The sequence below is a fragment of the Aythya fuligula genome, chromosome 10 (genome assembly GCF_009819795.1).
Source record: "Aythya fuligula isolate bAytFul2 chromosome 10, bAytFul2.pri, whole genome shotgun sequence".
In the NCBI taxonomy this organism is placed as follows: Eukaryota; Metazoa; Chordata; class Aves; order Anseriformes; family Anatidae; genus Aythya; species Aythya fuligula.
In genome coordinates this window covers 5,991,976-6,006,915 of record NC_045568.1, presented here as the reverse complement: position 1 = coordinate 6,006,915, position 14,940 = coordinate 5,991,976, and the positions used below count along the sequence as shown (strand labels likewise).

The 14,940-nt window shown below is 39.0% G+C and overlaps 1 protein-coding gene across 1 annotated transcript in view; it reads left to right on the top strand.

The window, feature by feature from the left end:
- The window catches only part of IARS1 (isoleucyl-tRNA synthetase 1), a 101,818-nt gene that overhangs the window by 82,976 nt on the left and 3,902 nt on the right, over positions 1–14,940 (top strand). Inside the window, exons 30-34 of the mRNA XM_032193893.1 lie at positions 1,486–1,662; positions 5,168–5,279; positions 6,116–6,241; positions 11,298–11,441; positions 12,434–12,586. Of these exons, the coding sequence (XP_032049784.1) occupies positions 1,486–1,662; positions 5,168–5,279; positions 6,116–6,241; positions 11,298–11,441; positions 12,434–12,586 (712 nt within the window). The remainder of the gene's footprint in view (positions 1–1,485; positions 1,663–5,167; positions 5,280–6,115; positions 6,242–11,297; positions 11,442–12,433; positions 12,587–14,940) is intronic.

Sequence of the window (14,940 nt, the reverse complement as noted above, 5' to 3'; positions counted from 1 at the left end):
GTTGAATCTTGAGCTTACTATGCAATCACAGAACCATTAAGGTTGGAAAAGACCTCCAAGATCATCTGGTCCAACCATTCCCCTACCACCACTATCACCTACTAAACCACGTCCCTAAGCACCACGTCTATCCTTTTCCTTAAATGCCCCCAGGGATAGTGACTCCACCACATCCCTGGGCAACCCGTACCAATGCCTAAGGTTACTATGTCATTAGTAGTGGATACACTTTTTTTTTTTTTTTTTTTTTTTTTTTTGAGTCCCTGTAGTTTTTCTCCCTTTGGCCACGTAGCAGTGGTTCAGTCCCAGTTAACTATCTCTTGGGCCTGCCTCCCTCCTGCCAAGTGCTGTGATCTGTTCAGTCTCAGTCCTGGTGTGTTACATCAGCTGGACTGGTGAGAGCCAAGACTTCTGAGCTTAGGACTGCTAAAAGAAACAGACTCACGTCTTAGCAAATTGCAGGAGGCATTTCTGGCACCAATTGACATAAATGATTCCACTCTTAATTGTTCTCATCATACATATAAGTGATGCTGTCTGACCTTTATGTTAAAGCACTTTGAACCAATGTAACTTCTCTCTATCTACGATAATAATCCAAAAAGAGCTGTGCTCAGTGCCTCCATTTTGTGCTTAGGAAGCTGGATCACCAGGGAGATGATTACAGGTCTAAAAAGTATTTATGTGGAGAGGACATTACATTAATATGTAACTCTTGACAAACAATTTAAAAAGTTTCTGAACTTGCAAGTTTTTTAAAATAAACCCTTACATTTGGGGTTTTCCTACTCAGCAAACTTGGTGGCGATGGGCTAGAGACTGTATTAATCTTCACTAAGAGCATGCATGAAAAATGATAAACGTATACTAAAATTGTCACCTTCCCCTTTCACATTTAATTGTGTGTGTGTGTGTATATATATCTTCGTAAAATTAGGAAGAAATGTGGCCATGAAAAGTCTTAAGTTACTGGATGATTCATATTTATTTCTGTAATGACATAAGTTTGTAACTTATTTAAATGAATATCAAAATCCTTGGTGTTGCTTATCACTTAGCATGATGCTAATATGCATTTACTGTCGTTATTTGATTCCCACTCCTGTTATCAAAGTAAACGACTAATGCAATTCTGGATCTACAATAACTATTGCTGGAATGGCATTAGGATGCAAGTTGTTTTTCTTACTGAAACAGAATTTTGTTAGAGTTCAGTATCAGTTTTCATTTCATTAAGGGGGAGAGTTAGTAAATGAATTTGTAAATGAGATATTTTGAGGAAAGCGTGCTTTTTAGATGGTCATTGTCTTTAGAAGAAAGTGCCGCCATGTTTCATGCCTCTTCCTTTCCCTTCTGACAAAATAGTTGCTTTATTCAAGTATTTTTGGGGAAACTTCTAACAAATGTCTGGTAAATATCTAATATGTTTTTTCTTCAACTTTTAGGCTTGCTGTCAATTAATGGTCTATTTGGTATGTCCTACAGCGAAATCTGGTTCCTACAGATGAGATTACAGTGTACTACAGATCATATCCAGAAGGTGACTACTTGGATACTGTTATTAAGGAACATACAGATTTCATTCTTGCAACAATAAAGGCTGCCCTAAAACCTTACCCGGTGCCTACGTCAAAAGAAGTTCTCATCCAGGAGACCACCCAAGTAAGAAGGAAAAAGCATTGACTGCATAGTTCATTTTCCTATAAGCTTTTAACCGAAAGAATTGTTTTGATTGCAGATAATTTGTATGTCAGTATTTGTGGGATAAAGGGGATGTTATTTCATGTTTATGAATGTCCATGTTTTTCTTTTTGGTTTAAAAAATAAAATAGGTGGGCTCTGTTGCTTGTCTCTTAAGTTTGGAAACGAAGCCACTTGGGTACTGAAGTAAATATGTTAATTGCAAGTTGTGTAAGCTTTAAGTACTTCAGATAGTTATTTATATTTGGATTAGTGCATTGTTTAGAAAGCAAAAGTATTGTTGTTCTGATTTCTTTAAGTTAATACGCTTTTGTACTTAGAAATTTTCTCCTTTGAAGCTAAATTTTGCATCTTGACTTAAGGCCAGTTTCAGTTAATAATGTTTGAGGATGTTTTGTGTTTTTTTTCTTCCTGAAGTTCAGCCTTTTGTAACAATGCAGTTTTGCAGATTGGCTTATTCTTTCATCACCAAATTTGAACTTTCCTTTGTTTTCTTTGACTGTTTCTTCTGACAAGTTTTAAGAACACTCTTTTGGTTTTATGCAAACTGACTGTATTCACTCATGCCTATCAGAATTATGGGTGAAACAGGTTCTTTAATCTAAATGTCATGCTAACCAAGGAAGACAAGAATTTATGATATATTAGTTCTTCCAATTTGTTTTACAAAATGGGTAGGGCTATGAGAATAGCTGAGAAGGAGGCACATTTTGTCTGTCCTACTGGCAGCATGTGTAAGGGAAACATTTTATATTAATTAAATTTTTGAAGTTGTATGGATTTGAAACAAAGGTGTGTTTGGCCTTTTTCAAAATCAGTAGTTTCATCTAGAGACAAACACAGACGAAGAAAAACATTGTAAAAGTAGAGAATATGGTGTCTGGAAAATTTTGCTATTTCTTACCTGATTGTGATGCTGTCGACGGACAGCTTAAATCAACATCAAATACAATTCAGAAAGTAAAAGTAGCATCAGAAACGTGTAGTGCTGGGAAACACTTTTCTGGTAGCCTACATCTGAAATGGTGTGGTTTGTTCGCTTTGTTGTTGGTCACTGCATCTTTCTGTGAAGGCTTCCATGCCTGTGCAAGTATGTCCTCTCCACTCACCTCCCCATTATTTGTCTGCTTTTGAAATCTTAATTTAGCATATTCTGGTGCAGAAGAACGTTGTGGGTAGCTAAACAAGTCTGTTAGTTTCAAATAACACTCTTTATGTAATGAAGAAATCTTGCCCTGACAGAAGGTGCTGGTTATTAGGGATGTAATAGGAAATGTAAACAAGCTGTTGTCTGGATGTCAGCAAAATCGGACATCGTTTGGATTTTGGAATGGTGAGCAGTATGTAAACCAGAGAGAGGTCTGTGGATCAGAATACACATTTGCACAAATACTGGATTGCTGAGTAGGGAAAACCTACAGAATTGTACCTGAAGTAACACTACGCATGACAGTTCTGTGTGGCTGTTGCAGTTGGTGAGTAGGTTTATGGACAGGCGATGGTCATCTTGCGGCGGCCATAGGGCTGTGAGTTCCTGCCTGCTAGCTTAAAGTCTTGGGCTTGGTTTTTTGCTTTCTTGTTTTTCCCCCAAACAAGAACATGAGCTGTGACTCACTGCAAGTTCTGCATACCAAAGTTAAGCGCTGTATCTGAAGCAAAGACAAACTTTGCAAGTAAATTTCCATTTGTTTTTAGCATAGGTTAAGGAGCCTCAATTACCACAAAGTACCTCCCTGCAGAGTTCAGCTGTGGCTTTGCCAGGTGGGGAGCTTTCTGCACCTTTAAATGGCTGTGTTTACAGACTTGATGGGCTTCTGACTTATTAGTCAGATATTTAGTATTTAAAAGAGAGGTTGCAGACAGAAACAGATGACTGGGGTTTTAGTGCAACTGTAAATTCTTCCTCGGAAGTCTCACTTTCCGGGACTGTAGAGATGGATTGTTCAGGGCAGATGTTTTGCACTCTGTTCTGTGTTCTGCTGCGACTAGCTTGTCACAGCACCAGCAGTGAATAAAAATATCTGAAATGAAAAAGCTTTTCTGAAGAAGTCCTTTCAGGGTAGCAGTTTGGCCCTTTGTGGAGAGTTAAAATAGCTGCAGCGATGTGCAGTGGATTTGCAGGTCAGCGCATCAAACCCAACCGTGCTTGGTGGGTTTTCTTGGTCATACCTGCGCACACATTTTGTACTAGCACTTTCAGGCATAAAGGCTTTTCATCGAAACTGAATTATGCGTTGACTGTCTTCTGTTGATGGGGGTGGGTAAGCAGCACTGAAGTGGAAAATGTTTTACAAGGACCATTGTGCGCTTTCAGGTACAAAAGCAGGTGCAAGGTGAAAAACCCAAGTGTGTAATGCTGCACGTGGGTTCCTAAGTTAAGCAGTTCTGGCAGGGTCACTGCAGTAAACCTCTGGAAGTTATTAAAAAGACGATTGGAAATCCGTGTGATGCTGAATATGTGTAAAGACTGGGACAAAAATGAAAAGCAGTCTATTTGTTCTGGAAGTATTTTGATTACATTCAGGGTTAGTGTTTCTGTGAAAGTATCCTGGATCAATGTTACATAAAGAACATTAATTATGAATCCTTCTCAGAGGCTTGTTCTGAAAGACAGCTGGAAACTTCAGCTGTTTTTTCAGAAAATATTGGGAGGGAAAAGCAGCTCCATGTGTAATGAATGTTTAGTTGCTGGTGAAAGTAGGTAAGCACAAAACAAGATGTGCTGCTCCATCAGTCTTTCTCTAGGTTGCAGTAGGAGCTCAGCGCTGAGCAGCATTTCCATGTTTGTGCTCTATATTTATTTAAGAAAAAGGTTTTAAATAGCAATATACTACCAGTTGTTTCTGTACGTGATTTCTGAATGACACCTGTTTCATTATGGATTTAAACTTAGGTGATCACTTAGAGTGCTGTTCTCATGAAAATTGGTATAAGTTCAGGAGGCATATCAACCTGTATTTAGCTCAGGAAGAGAATTGGGCTTGAGAAAACATGGTCTTAACAAAGCTATGGTTTAAGGCCTGTAAAAAAATACATTTGTTTCTGCAGTAGACTTAATATGAGGACAACTTGTAGCCCTGGCTGTTGTCTGTAGCCAGTGCAGGCAGATGAAGGTTTCAGAAGACAACTTGAGAGCAGCATCCTGTGTTCAGATACTCTGAATTACCTCTGGAAGAGTCTTCATCATTTAAGTATATTCATTTTGGGGTTAGATTTTGAGAGACTGCAGTCACACTGAGGCGCTTTATTCTATTCTTTTCACATGTTAAATGCTGATTCATCTTTAAGTTAAAGATCAATTCATATTTGGAGCACTGTTTCTGAAGGAAGAAGTGGCAAAATCTGCTGTTTTAATAAAATGAGTGATGTTTAGTATAAAAAAGACAAAAATATTCATGAAGTTTGAAGAAAAAATCAGCAAAACAATATGTAAGCAATATATGTATTTATTTATTTATTTTTTTAGCTGAAGGGATCAGAGCTAGAAATTACACTTGTCAGAGGTGGTGTGTGCCAGCGTGTTGGTCCAGCCTGTGCCTACGTCAACCTCAAAGTCTGTGCTAATGGGACAGAGCAAGGTAGGAATGTACCCGTTTTGATTTGTCTGTGGTGGTGTGTTAAAAGACTGTTCAGAAAACGGAGTGAAGAATGTTGATGCCAAGAAGATGCTCCCTTTCAAAGCAGCTTTCAATAGCTCTCCAAAATGAGTTTATTAAAAGTAAAAAATAGTCATATTTTTTTGTGTGCGTATACAAACTTGTGTGCGTATATTCACCCAGGCTCAGAGTATGTCCCTTGAGAATTTTAAATTCTTTATGTAGTAATATGTAGGAGATGCCTTTCTGTGGACCAGATACTATTTCTGGAAAAAAAAAAAAAAAAAAAAAAGAACTGAAAAGAATACTTAAACTAGAGAATAAACTGTTTTGGATAGTCAAAAGTACATTACATAAGTCAGTATAGTGATATTATTAAAAGTATTACCAGGCTGAGTTTTATATTAAAATGAGAACAAACTAAATGTACTCTGGATCTTTTTCTTAAATTTGTTTCAAATTTTTTGTCAGTACAATTATGCTTTGTATCATGTTTGTATTAATGAAGATAACTAACCTGGTGAACATCTTGGCGTACAGTCTGCCACTTCTTAATCAATGTAATACTGGATTATAATTCAGCAACAGTAACTTTGTTAATAAAAACAAATATAACTAAATCTGCAATACATTCGAGTCAGTTTTCCTGTTTTCTTCTCTCTTTCCCTCTTTCTACAAAAAGTTCTGGAAGTATGTAGTGTTGTCAGTTTTAAATTAGCTTAGTAATTTGCTGGAAGTCATTAGAAAACCTCATTAGAAAATCATTGAAATTCATGTTTCTTGCAAACTGTATGTTAATTTCATAATTTCTGTTTTAGATGGTGTGTTGCTGCTGGAAAATCCAAAAGGAGATAATACCTTGAACTTCACTGGGCTTGTAGATGCTGTCTCCTGCATTTTTGGTCTTAAAAATTCAAAACTGACAGTTTTTAATGGAAAAACAGGTAAATGGAGTATGACAAGGAAAATTGAGTCTTCCTAGCAGCAGCCAGGAATTACTTACTGTACAATTTATACATATGTATATACACACACACACAAAATTGACAGGAAAATGCACAAGGAAATATTCTGCTTTATAATACTTAACTTATGAGACTTTGTTTATAGTCACATTAGAATGTTTTCAAGATCTGCTGTTAAAATGATGCTCATCTCTTCTGTTAACCTATTTCCATAGCAGCTTTCATCAGGACAAACTCTGATTTATTTCAGAAAATGTCTCTATCAGATCCAGGCTATGCTATATGTTGATGGCAAGCTGTCATCAGCTTTTGCATGATTTCATTTTTTTTCCCCAATGCCTCAGTGGGCAGGGTGAGAACTTAAACTGAATGCAAAGTGTACCTATGTATAGAGAAAAAAATCATTCTATTTTTCACCCTAGAGAAAGCTGAGGATCTCTGCATTTTTTTTCTTTTTAGGAAAATCTATTGAATATTTTTGCAGCTTGAACTTTACCTCTGTTAAGGCATGAGAACAAAAAGCACTTTCTATGGATTATATATAGAGTTGCAGGTTATATCATAGTTCAGTTCATTACAAAGATAAAATAACTGAGACAGAGAAACATTATGAAAGATGTTGCAATTAGTGACTCTGAGATCCTACCAGCAAGCTGGCGCTCTCTTCTCTGAGATGAAGATGCTGTTTTATTATTACATTACATGTAATATTCCAGTACATCAGCAAAAGTGACATCTTAAAAATCAGCACACCGAGAACAAAATAATATTAACCAAATGTTTTAGTGAATGGATACAGAATGCAGAGTACTTGAAGTGATACAACTTCAGATAGGTTTTGACAGTAGCAGTAAATCCTTTTTATGTTCTTAGGGTTATTTACAGGCACATCTTGGAGTTGAAACTTCATTTGTTTGTTTCCACACCATTAACAACATAAAGTCTGAGATGAGTGACAAAGAAATGATAAAATACCACAAAAATTGAAGTTTGACAGCTGTAGAAACCTTTGCTAGCGTGTTTTCACAGAGGTACTAGTGAAGCAACATGTAAGAGGAGATATTTTAATTGGCTTTTGCAAAAGGCTGTTTTGGGTTTCACACAGGACTGCTGTGGATCACCAGTTTGTGTGCCAATGATACCAGTAGGGGAGTAGACTTACCTGAGTCTATAATGTCAGTAAGAACAGCTCTAGTTTTGTGACTTGTAATTTCCTGAATGCATGTTGGCAAGAATGTTTTGGGCCTTTTCATATCTTAACTTTCTCTGATGTAATCCACTTAGCTTAATGTAAAAGCTCTTTCCAAGTTGTGCTCACTTGAACTGCATAGTTTCTCATATGAAATGATCATTCTTGGCTTTCAGTTATGGATGATATACAGGAACCTTTGAGTCCCTCAGCATCTTTACCGAGTTTATATTTTAAAGGAGGAAATGGTATTCCTTTAAATCATTTTCTGAACAACAGTGATACACTTCATAGCAGTACATCCCTACAGGGATGGATGTGTACAAGTATGGTTCATGAACCATCGTGGATATTAAGACATGACCTGCAAAGGCCAAGAAGAGTTGGGAAATTTTCATCTTATTGAGATGATAAGCTGTTTGGATCCTTATTTAGTTTACCCCTCTTTCAAATGCTTTTTTCTGCTGTAGTGGTGAAGGCTTCATTTCTTCCCTTTCCGTGCCACTTTTTTTGTTTGCATTTGAGCTTTCCAGCTGGGCATGCTGATTTTGATCTTTTACTCTTTGTAAGTGGTCAAGGCAAAGAGGGTGTTTTCCCTGCTGACTTGTTAATGACATGGAAATTCCCTTGGAAAGATTAGATTATCAAATTTACTTTGGCAGAGAATTTGGACAAGTATTGATGAGCAGAAGATGATGCTCCCAGTGGAGCCAGGGCTGAATGCAAGCATGTAAAAAGAAAATAGCTCTTAGGGATGTTAGAGAACAGAGCTGCAACTCTTGGTGTCTGGTTCAATTCAGATGCAATCCTTTGGCTTTATCCACCCAGCCTTTGCTTGGGTGATGTTAGGTGAGGCCTCGCCACAGGCCCGGGGGCTCCTTAGGTAAGGCAAGGAGCTGGTATCAGCCACTCTGAGAGGAGTTGCAAAGGAAAGGTCGTGCACTCTGGACGAATTGTTGCTGAATTGGTCCCACATGTGTTAATAAAATTGTGACCCAGTAAAACCATATTTGTGGCTGCTTGTTTTCCTTCCTGTGGTTTCTAGGCCCCTCCACTTTACTTGCAGTAGTTTATTATCTTGTTTTCTAATTGCAATGAAGATTTACTTAAGGTTGCATAATGATATAAAATCAGGCTGTTCTTGTATTAAGGCAGGCTAAAATATGTCAAGGCCCTCTTTCTCAGTAGAACATTGAAATAATGGGATAAACATTTCCTCCCCAGCAGTGAATTGATGTATTTTGAGTAACTGCACAAACACTGAGCAAGGTTCTGGGATTTCTAATGGTCTTCAGAAACAAGAACAGAATTTCTCATTTTAGTTTTTTCTTAATTTTTTTTTCTGTTTAAGTTATTTAAAGGAAAGAGGGTGGGCTCAAATTGGATCATAAGAATAGTTGTCTGTGAGTTTCTTTTTGCTCTAGATAGCTGAAAACTTTACACACTTCTTACTGTGCACAGCTTCTGAGTTGCACTCAGCTTTCAAGGAAGTAGCCCATATTGAAAAAGACCTTTTTAAAACAAATCTATTTTTCTTAGACTATATGAGTCCATAAATCATTTAGGATTTAAAAGAAGGCAGGGAGGGGAGAAGGAAGAGGGTGGAACTGAGAATTTCCCTAGAAAATCTTTTAGTCCATGTCTTATTCTGTCTTTATGATTTTCAGATGGCTAACTATTTTTTGTTTCTTATCATTGTTTTTGAACAGGAGTTCAATAAGATTTTTTTTATTATTATTTTGAATTTTTAAAAGGCCATGAAGGCTCTAAGGTACCTTAGCAGAGAGCATTACCACTTAAATCTCAGCTGCAGGGAGAACTGCCTTTAACAGTAATTTAAATATTGATGAGCACTTTTCAACATCTGCTTCCTTTCAAGAGTATCATAATATATGAAGAAATGACCCACTTGTCTCATTTATTAGTTATTCGAGTCATGTGAACTGAGTGTATTGATAGCACTGTCCATGGGATCTTCCTTGTGAAAATGGCAGTGGTCCTGTAATGCAAAGTGCTCGATGTGTTAAACGTGCAAATTGCACTGACTGCTGTTTGTGCCCTGTTGATGTGCATCGACCTGCACAGGTCGTGGCCCCTGTGTAACGGCGCTGAGCTGTGAGTTACTTGGGCTGGGGGTCTTGCTCCATGAAGCTCCTTGCTCCCTGGTGTGGTCTCACAGCTATTGCCTGGTAATGGCAAGTAAATGGCAAGCAGTGCCACTTCAGAGTTATGCTAGGAAGAAACTCTGCTGACTCCTTTTCTTGTTACTTACCCTTCACTTGTTAGTTGTTTTCTCTTGCTTTCTTTTAAATAAAACCATTTTGGTTTTACTTACAAGCAAAGCTCCTCCTGGGCCTGCTCTTCAGACAAACCAGGAAAGTGTTCAGTTAGCTGGCAGATGACCGCTATCTTACAATACATCCATTACCTCATTCATGAAAATTCAATTTTAGATGCAGCAATGAAGTTTTTACTTTTTCTTTAAAGCTTTTTATATATATATTTTTTAAAAAGATGATTTTTAAAGGCTAGGGATTTTGTGCCATTAAAACAGAACGCTGAGATTTCTTCGTAATATATTTCTTAACGTGTAGACGCTGCAAAACCTGAGATTTCTTAAGTCAAAATTCTTTCTTAGATGCAGTCTAAGGGTGGAAATGGTAAATACTCTTTTTTTCCTTCTCTAGGGCAGTCTCATAAACCTTCCACATTGCATTGCGCTTTGTTCTCTGGCAGCTGGCATAATTTTGAGAGCATATAGCCTGTGAGAATGCTTCACCTCTTTTTTTTGCTTTTAAACTTATAAACTTCCTTTTTTTTTTCCTTTAAAAAAAAAAAGAAAAAGGCAATTTCTCCATCTTTCAAAATCATTTAGAGGAACTGATGGAAAAAAAGCTTTGTAAACCGTAGGCTCTGTGACATGCAAACAGTACTGATAGGGAAAGAAAACCTGTTGGAGGAGATGACACGTGCCTGCTCTGTATACAGTGTGCAATTTTTGCAAGATAGTAAATTCGTTAATTCTTCCTAGATTTGGTCTTTGGAGTTCTTCTGTAGCTGCAATAAAGAGGGATGTTCTTTCTCTTCAGTGTTGTGCCTCGCAGCAGGGTGGTGGTGGTTTATCTCTCTGGTAGGCAGGCAGCTAGCTGCTCCGGTAGGTAGTGCGTACAATGAAGGCTCACGTACCTCATTTGTTTCTCATCTGAGTGCTTCCAAGGTGCCGGTATTGCATCTCAAATCCTTCTAAGAAAAAAATGAGGTGCAAGTCCTGTTTTGTGTCTGATGTCCACCAATTTCTAAATATGCATGACTGGAGTTATCTGTTGAATCATCAGCTGTTGTTGACATTAAATGCAAATATCAATGCAAAGGATGTTATTTGGGATCTAACCAGCTACTACTGGTTGTACACTTACTGTTACCTGAAGTTTAATGTGGGAAGTGTCTCAGCATTGCGTGGTAACACAAATCCAGCCCTGCTTCAGCTACTGAAGTCAGGGTAGAGGCAAAGATCATAGGTTTTAATGTAATGAGAAAGAAACGGCTTAAGTGAGCAACTTCTTGCTTAAGTTATTTATAAGTAATCATGTATGTATTTATGTGCATAAGAAGTGAGATGTAGGAACCGATTTCCATAGCAGATTAGGTTCTCTGCAATATTAAGAAATACTTCCCCTCCCCCCGCATAAATTCCACTTGTCAAACTGGAGAAATACCCTTTCTTGAGCAAGCAATTGCAAACGCTTCCACAGCAGAGTCAGTTAGCAGGACTCTGTCAGCTAACTGAGCAGGAGCTGGACCTTGGCTTCCCTGTAATGGCCTGACTGGTCTCATTTTCTTTTTCAGAACTGATAAATAAAACTGACTTGCTTACTCTCAGTGGAAAGACTCTACATGTGACAACAGGGTCAGCACCTGCTCTGACCAACTCTCCTGATGCTCTTCTCTGCCAGTATATCAACTTGCAGTTAGTAAATGCAAAACCACAAGGTATGTTGGATACTGATTTCTCCTTGCTTACAGGCTGAGTTTTTTCTGATCTGTTTCAGACACTATCTCTTGATGATGAAGATACGTATGTCTGTTTCAATTTGCAGATGGTGATTTCATTTATTTTTCTTCTAGTGTGTACTTTATAATAAACACAGTGATTGTTTAGTTTTTCTTTGCCTTTTCATAAAAGTGAAGAGCTAGTTTGAGATAACAAATGGCATTTAAACATGATCCCTTCAGCATTGTTTCCCTGTTTCTGACAGTTTGCTCACCTGTGCAGCTTATTTTAAAATGTTGAATCTAAAACTGACCAGAAATGAATAGGAAGATGAAAGATAAGCCTGCTCTTTACCAAGGCATTGTAAACAGTCTGTAAAACATTTCTTAGTGCTATTTAAAAGGCAAAGGAATTGTATTATTAGTCTGGTCTGGAGTATAGATAAGTGCATTTAATTGTTTTCCAGCTGCTAATCTGCTGGGCTGCTTCTGCTTTGAAACCTTTGATGGGAAAAGTTGTGTTCTTGGTAACTTGCTCTTCATCTCAGCTCTGCTCTGAGTCCTTTCTGGACTGCCTGTCCATGTGGATTCCTATAGACATTACTGAGAACCTACCTGGGGCAAAAAATGTGTTTTTAATTGGGGTTTTGATCATGAGAATCTGTTCTGGGAGTTTCCGTAGTTGTTAGTGGTTTCTGTGTCCTGCTGAAATACTTCATGTTTTCCAGTTTCCAGGTCCTCCATTTGACAATGGTAAAGAATTCTACAAGATTTTCTTTTGCTTGTCAAGCTGTTAATCACTTACACTTATGAGTTTATAGTTTATAAACATATTTAGTGGTTATTTGTAGGTAAGCTGGAACGGCTAATTCTGAAGCACTATAAAGAAATGGTGGTGAACTATAAGAACAAATCCTAAATTTTGATTTACCGAGGTAGATAAAGTAGTATCATTCTTCATCAGTAGTTATGTAACTCTTTATCTTGTTTAGAATGTCAGAAAGGAACAATGGGAACTCTTCTAATGGAAAACCCCGTTGGTCAGAACGGATTAACATACCAAGGTCTTCTACATGAAACAGCAAAAGTTTTTGGGCTCAGAAGCAGAAGGCTAAAATTGTTCCTGGATGAAGCACAAACTCAGGGTAAGCACAAACGTTTCACTTGCTTGTTCAAGGATACTTGGAAGTTTTTTGTTGAGGAGCAGCCAATATAACCCTGTAACTGAGGCCCAGTTTAATTACTAAATGCATTCTGTTTACACATTGGCTTCTAATTTTGCCAAGTAATTCAATAATCTATTCAAAAAAATTCTTTGAGCACGTAAATATATTAGCAAGTTCGAAGTTTTAATGTATTTACCTTATGAAATGTCCAACACCAAGTTTTTTTGCAAGTTTCTTCCTTTTGAAATAGAAAAGTCAGTCAGAAATGGAACTGGTGGTTACATGCTGCTGTGACTCAGAGTGAATCTCTTTTCTAGAAGTGAGTGAATCTGAAGTGTGAATATTTTAAGAACCTTTTAAATTCTTCCTGTAATACTCAAGTTGCAGATTTTTTCTTCCTTCTGCAGAAAAGGTCAGGAGAGTATATCAGATCTATTTCAGAGTAGTTTGAGTAGGTCAGACTTGGTTGACTATGGCAGCAACATTTTATTTGGAGTACTTGGGAAGTAGAAAGCTTTAATGACAATCACATACCTCAAGTGCTAAAGAATCTTTGAAAAACACAGAGGGGGAGACTTAGAAATTTCTAATGCATGACCTGTAGTGCTAAAAAGGTGGACATGAGAAGGATATGCAACTATATTTGACAGGAAGAATGGATTGGAAACTACATAGTAAAAGCAAATAAACAGAACCAGGTATTTCTCATATACTCAGGAAAACGCAACTTTGAATGAAATTGTGCAAAGGATTCTGTCTCCCTTTTTATCTTACTGGCATGATTTACAAGCTGCTTGGAGGGTGTGGTGGTTTTATTCAGCAGAGCAGCTATTTCCACTGCAACTGCTCTCTCGCTCTCCCTCCTCAAAGGGGAAGGGGGAGAAAATATGATGAAAAGTCCTCGAGGGTTGAGATAAGGACAGGGAGATCACTCAATTACCATGGGTAAAACAGATCCAGCATAGGGAGATTAATGTAATTTATTACCTATTACTAACAAGGTAGAGCAGTGAGAAACTCAAACTAAAAACACCTTCTGCCCTTCCACCTGCTTCTACGTCCTCCCCCTGAGTGGCACAGAGGAGCAGGGAATAGGGGCTGCAGTCAGTCCCTAAGGCTTTGTCTGCGTGTTCTATTTCCCTCTCTGCCCCTGCTCCCCGTGGGGTCCCTCCCAAGGATGCCGTCCTTTCTGAACTGAGCCTGTGGGGGCTGCCCACAGGCAGCAGCTCTTCAAGCACTGCTCCCACACGGCTCTGTCCCATGGGGTCCATCCCCCAGGAGCAAACTGCTCCAGCACGGGTCCCCCATGGGCGGCAGCTTCCCCCAGACCCCCTGCTCCTGCGTGGGCTCCTCTCCACGGGCTGCAGCTCCGGCCCGGGGCCTGCTCCTGTGGGGGCTCTCCATGGGCCGCAGCCTCCTCCAGGCCACATCCACCTGCTCCACCGGGGGCTCCTCCACCCATGGGGGGGCTGCAGCGTGGAGATCTGCTCCATGTGGGACCCATGGGCTGCAGGGGGACAGCCTGCTCCACCAGGGGAACTGCTGCTGCCTGCCTGGAGCACCTCCTGCCCTCCTGCTGCACTCACCTGGGGGGCTGCGGGGCTGCTTCTCACTCCTTGCTCTCCCAGCTGCCGTTATGCAGCAAGTTTGTTTTCCTTTTCTTAAATCTGCTCTCACAGAGGCACAAATGACCTTGCTTGCTGGCTCAGCTCTGGCCAGTGGCAGGTCCCTTTGGAGCCAGCTGAAACTGGCCCTTGTCTGCCATGGGGCAGCTGCTGGATTCGTCTCACAGAGGCCACCCCTGCTACCAAAACCTTGCCATGGAAACCCAGTACGGAGGGATACATCACACGCAACCTAATGACAGCAGGGTACCTGCCCAGAAGTTAACCATCCTGTTTAAACTAGTTTTCAAATCTTTAGGATGGGTTGAGCTTCTTCCTGAGGTACCAGTCAGCTGCTGTAGGAGTGTAGCTGCCTTAAAACTAGGGTTTATCCTCAGATGGGTGGCAGAGATTAAAATTAGCATTAGTAGGGTATATTTTGTTGTTTTTATTGGAGGGTTGTTTTATTTCTTTTATTTCATGTGACGTGAACTCTGCTTATTCAAAAGCCATTTTGTAAGTAAAGTGAATCTCAAACGTTGATGACACTTTCTAGTGATAGTTTGAACTAACGCTCAGAAGAACGTGCTGAATGAGGTTAACGAACAGAAGCGTAGAGCAGTGTTCAGAAACAGCACAAGGTGTAAGAGCTAAGTATGTCAACCACACTTCGGTTGCATAAACAAAAAAGGTATTTATTTGTACAACTTTGCTGACTAGGAATGTAGC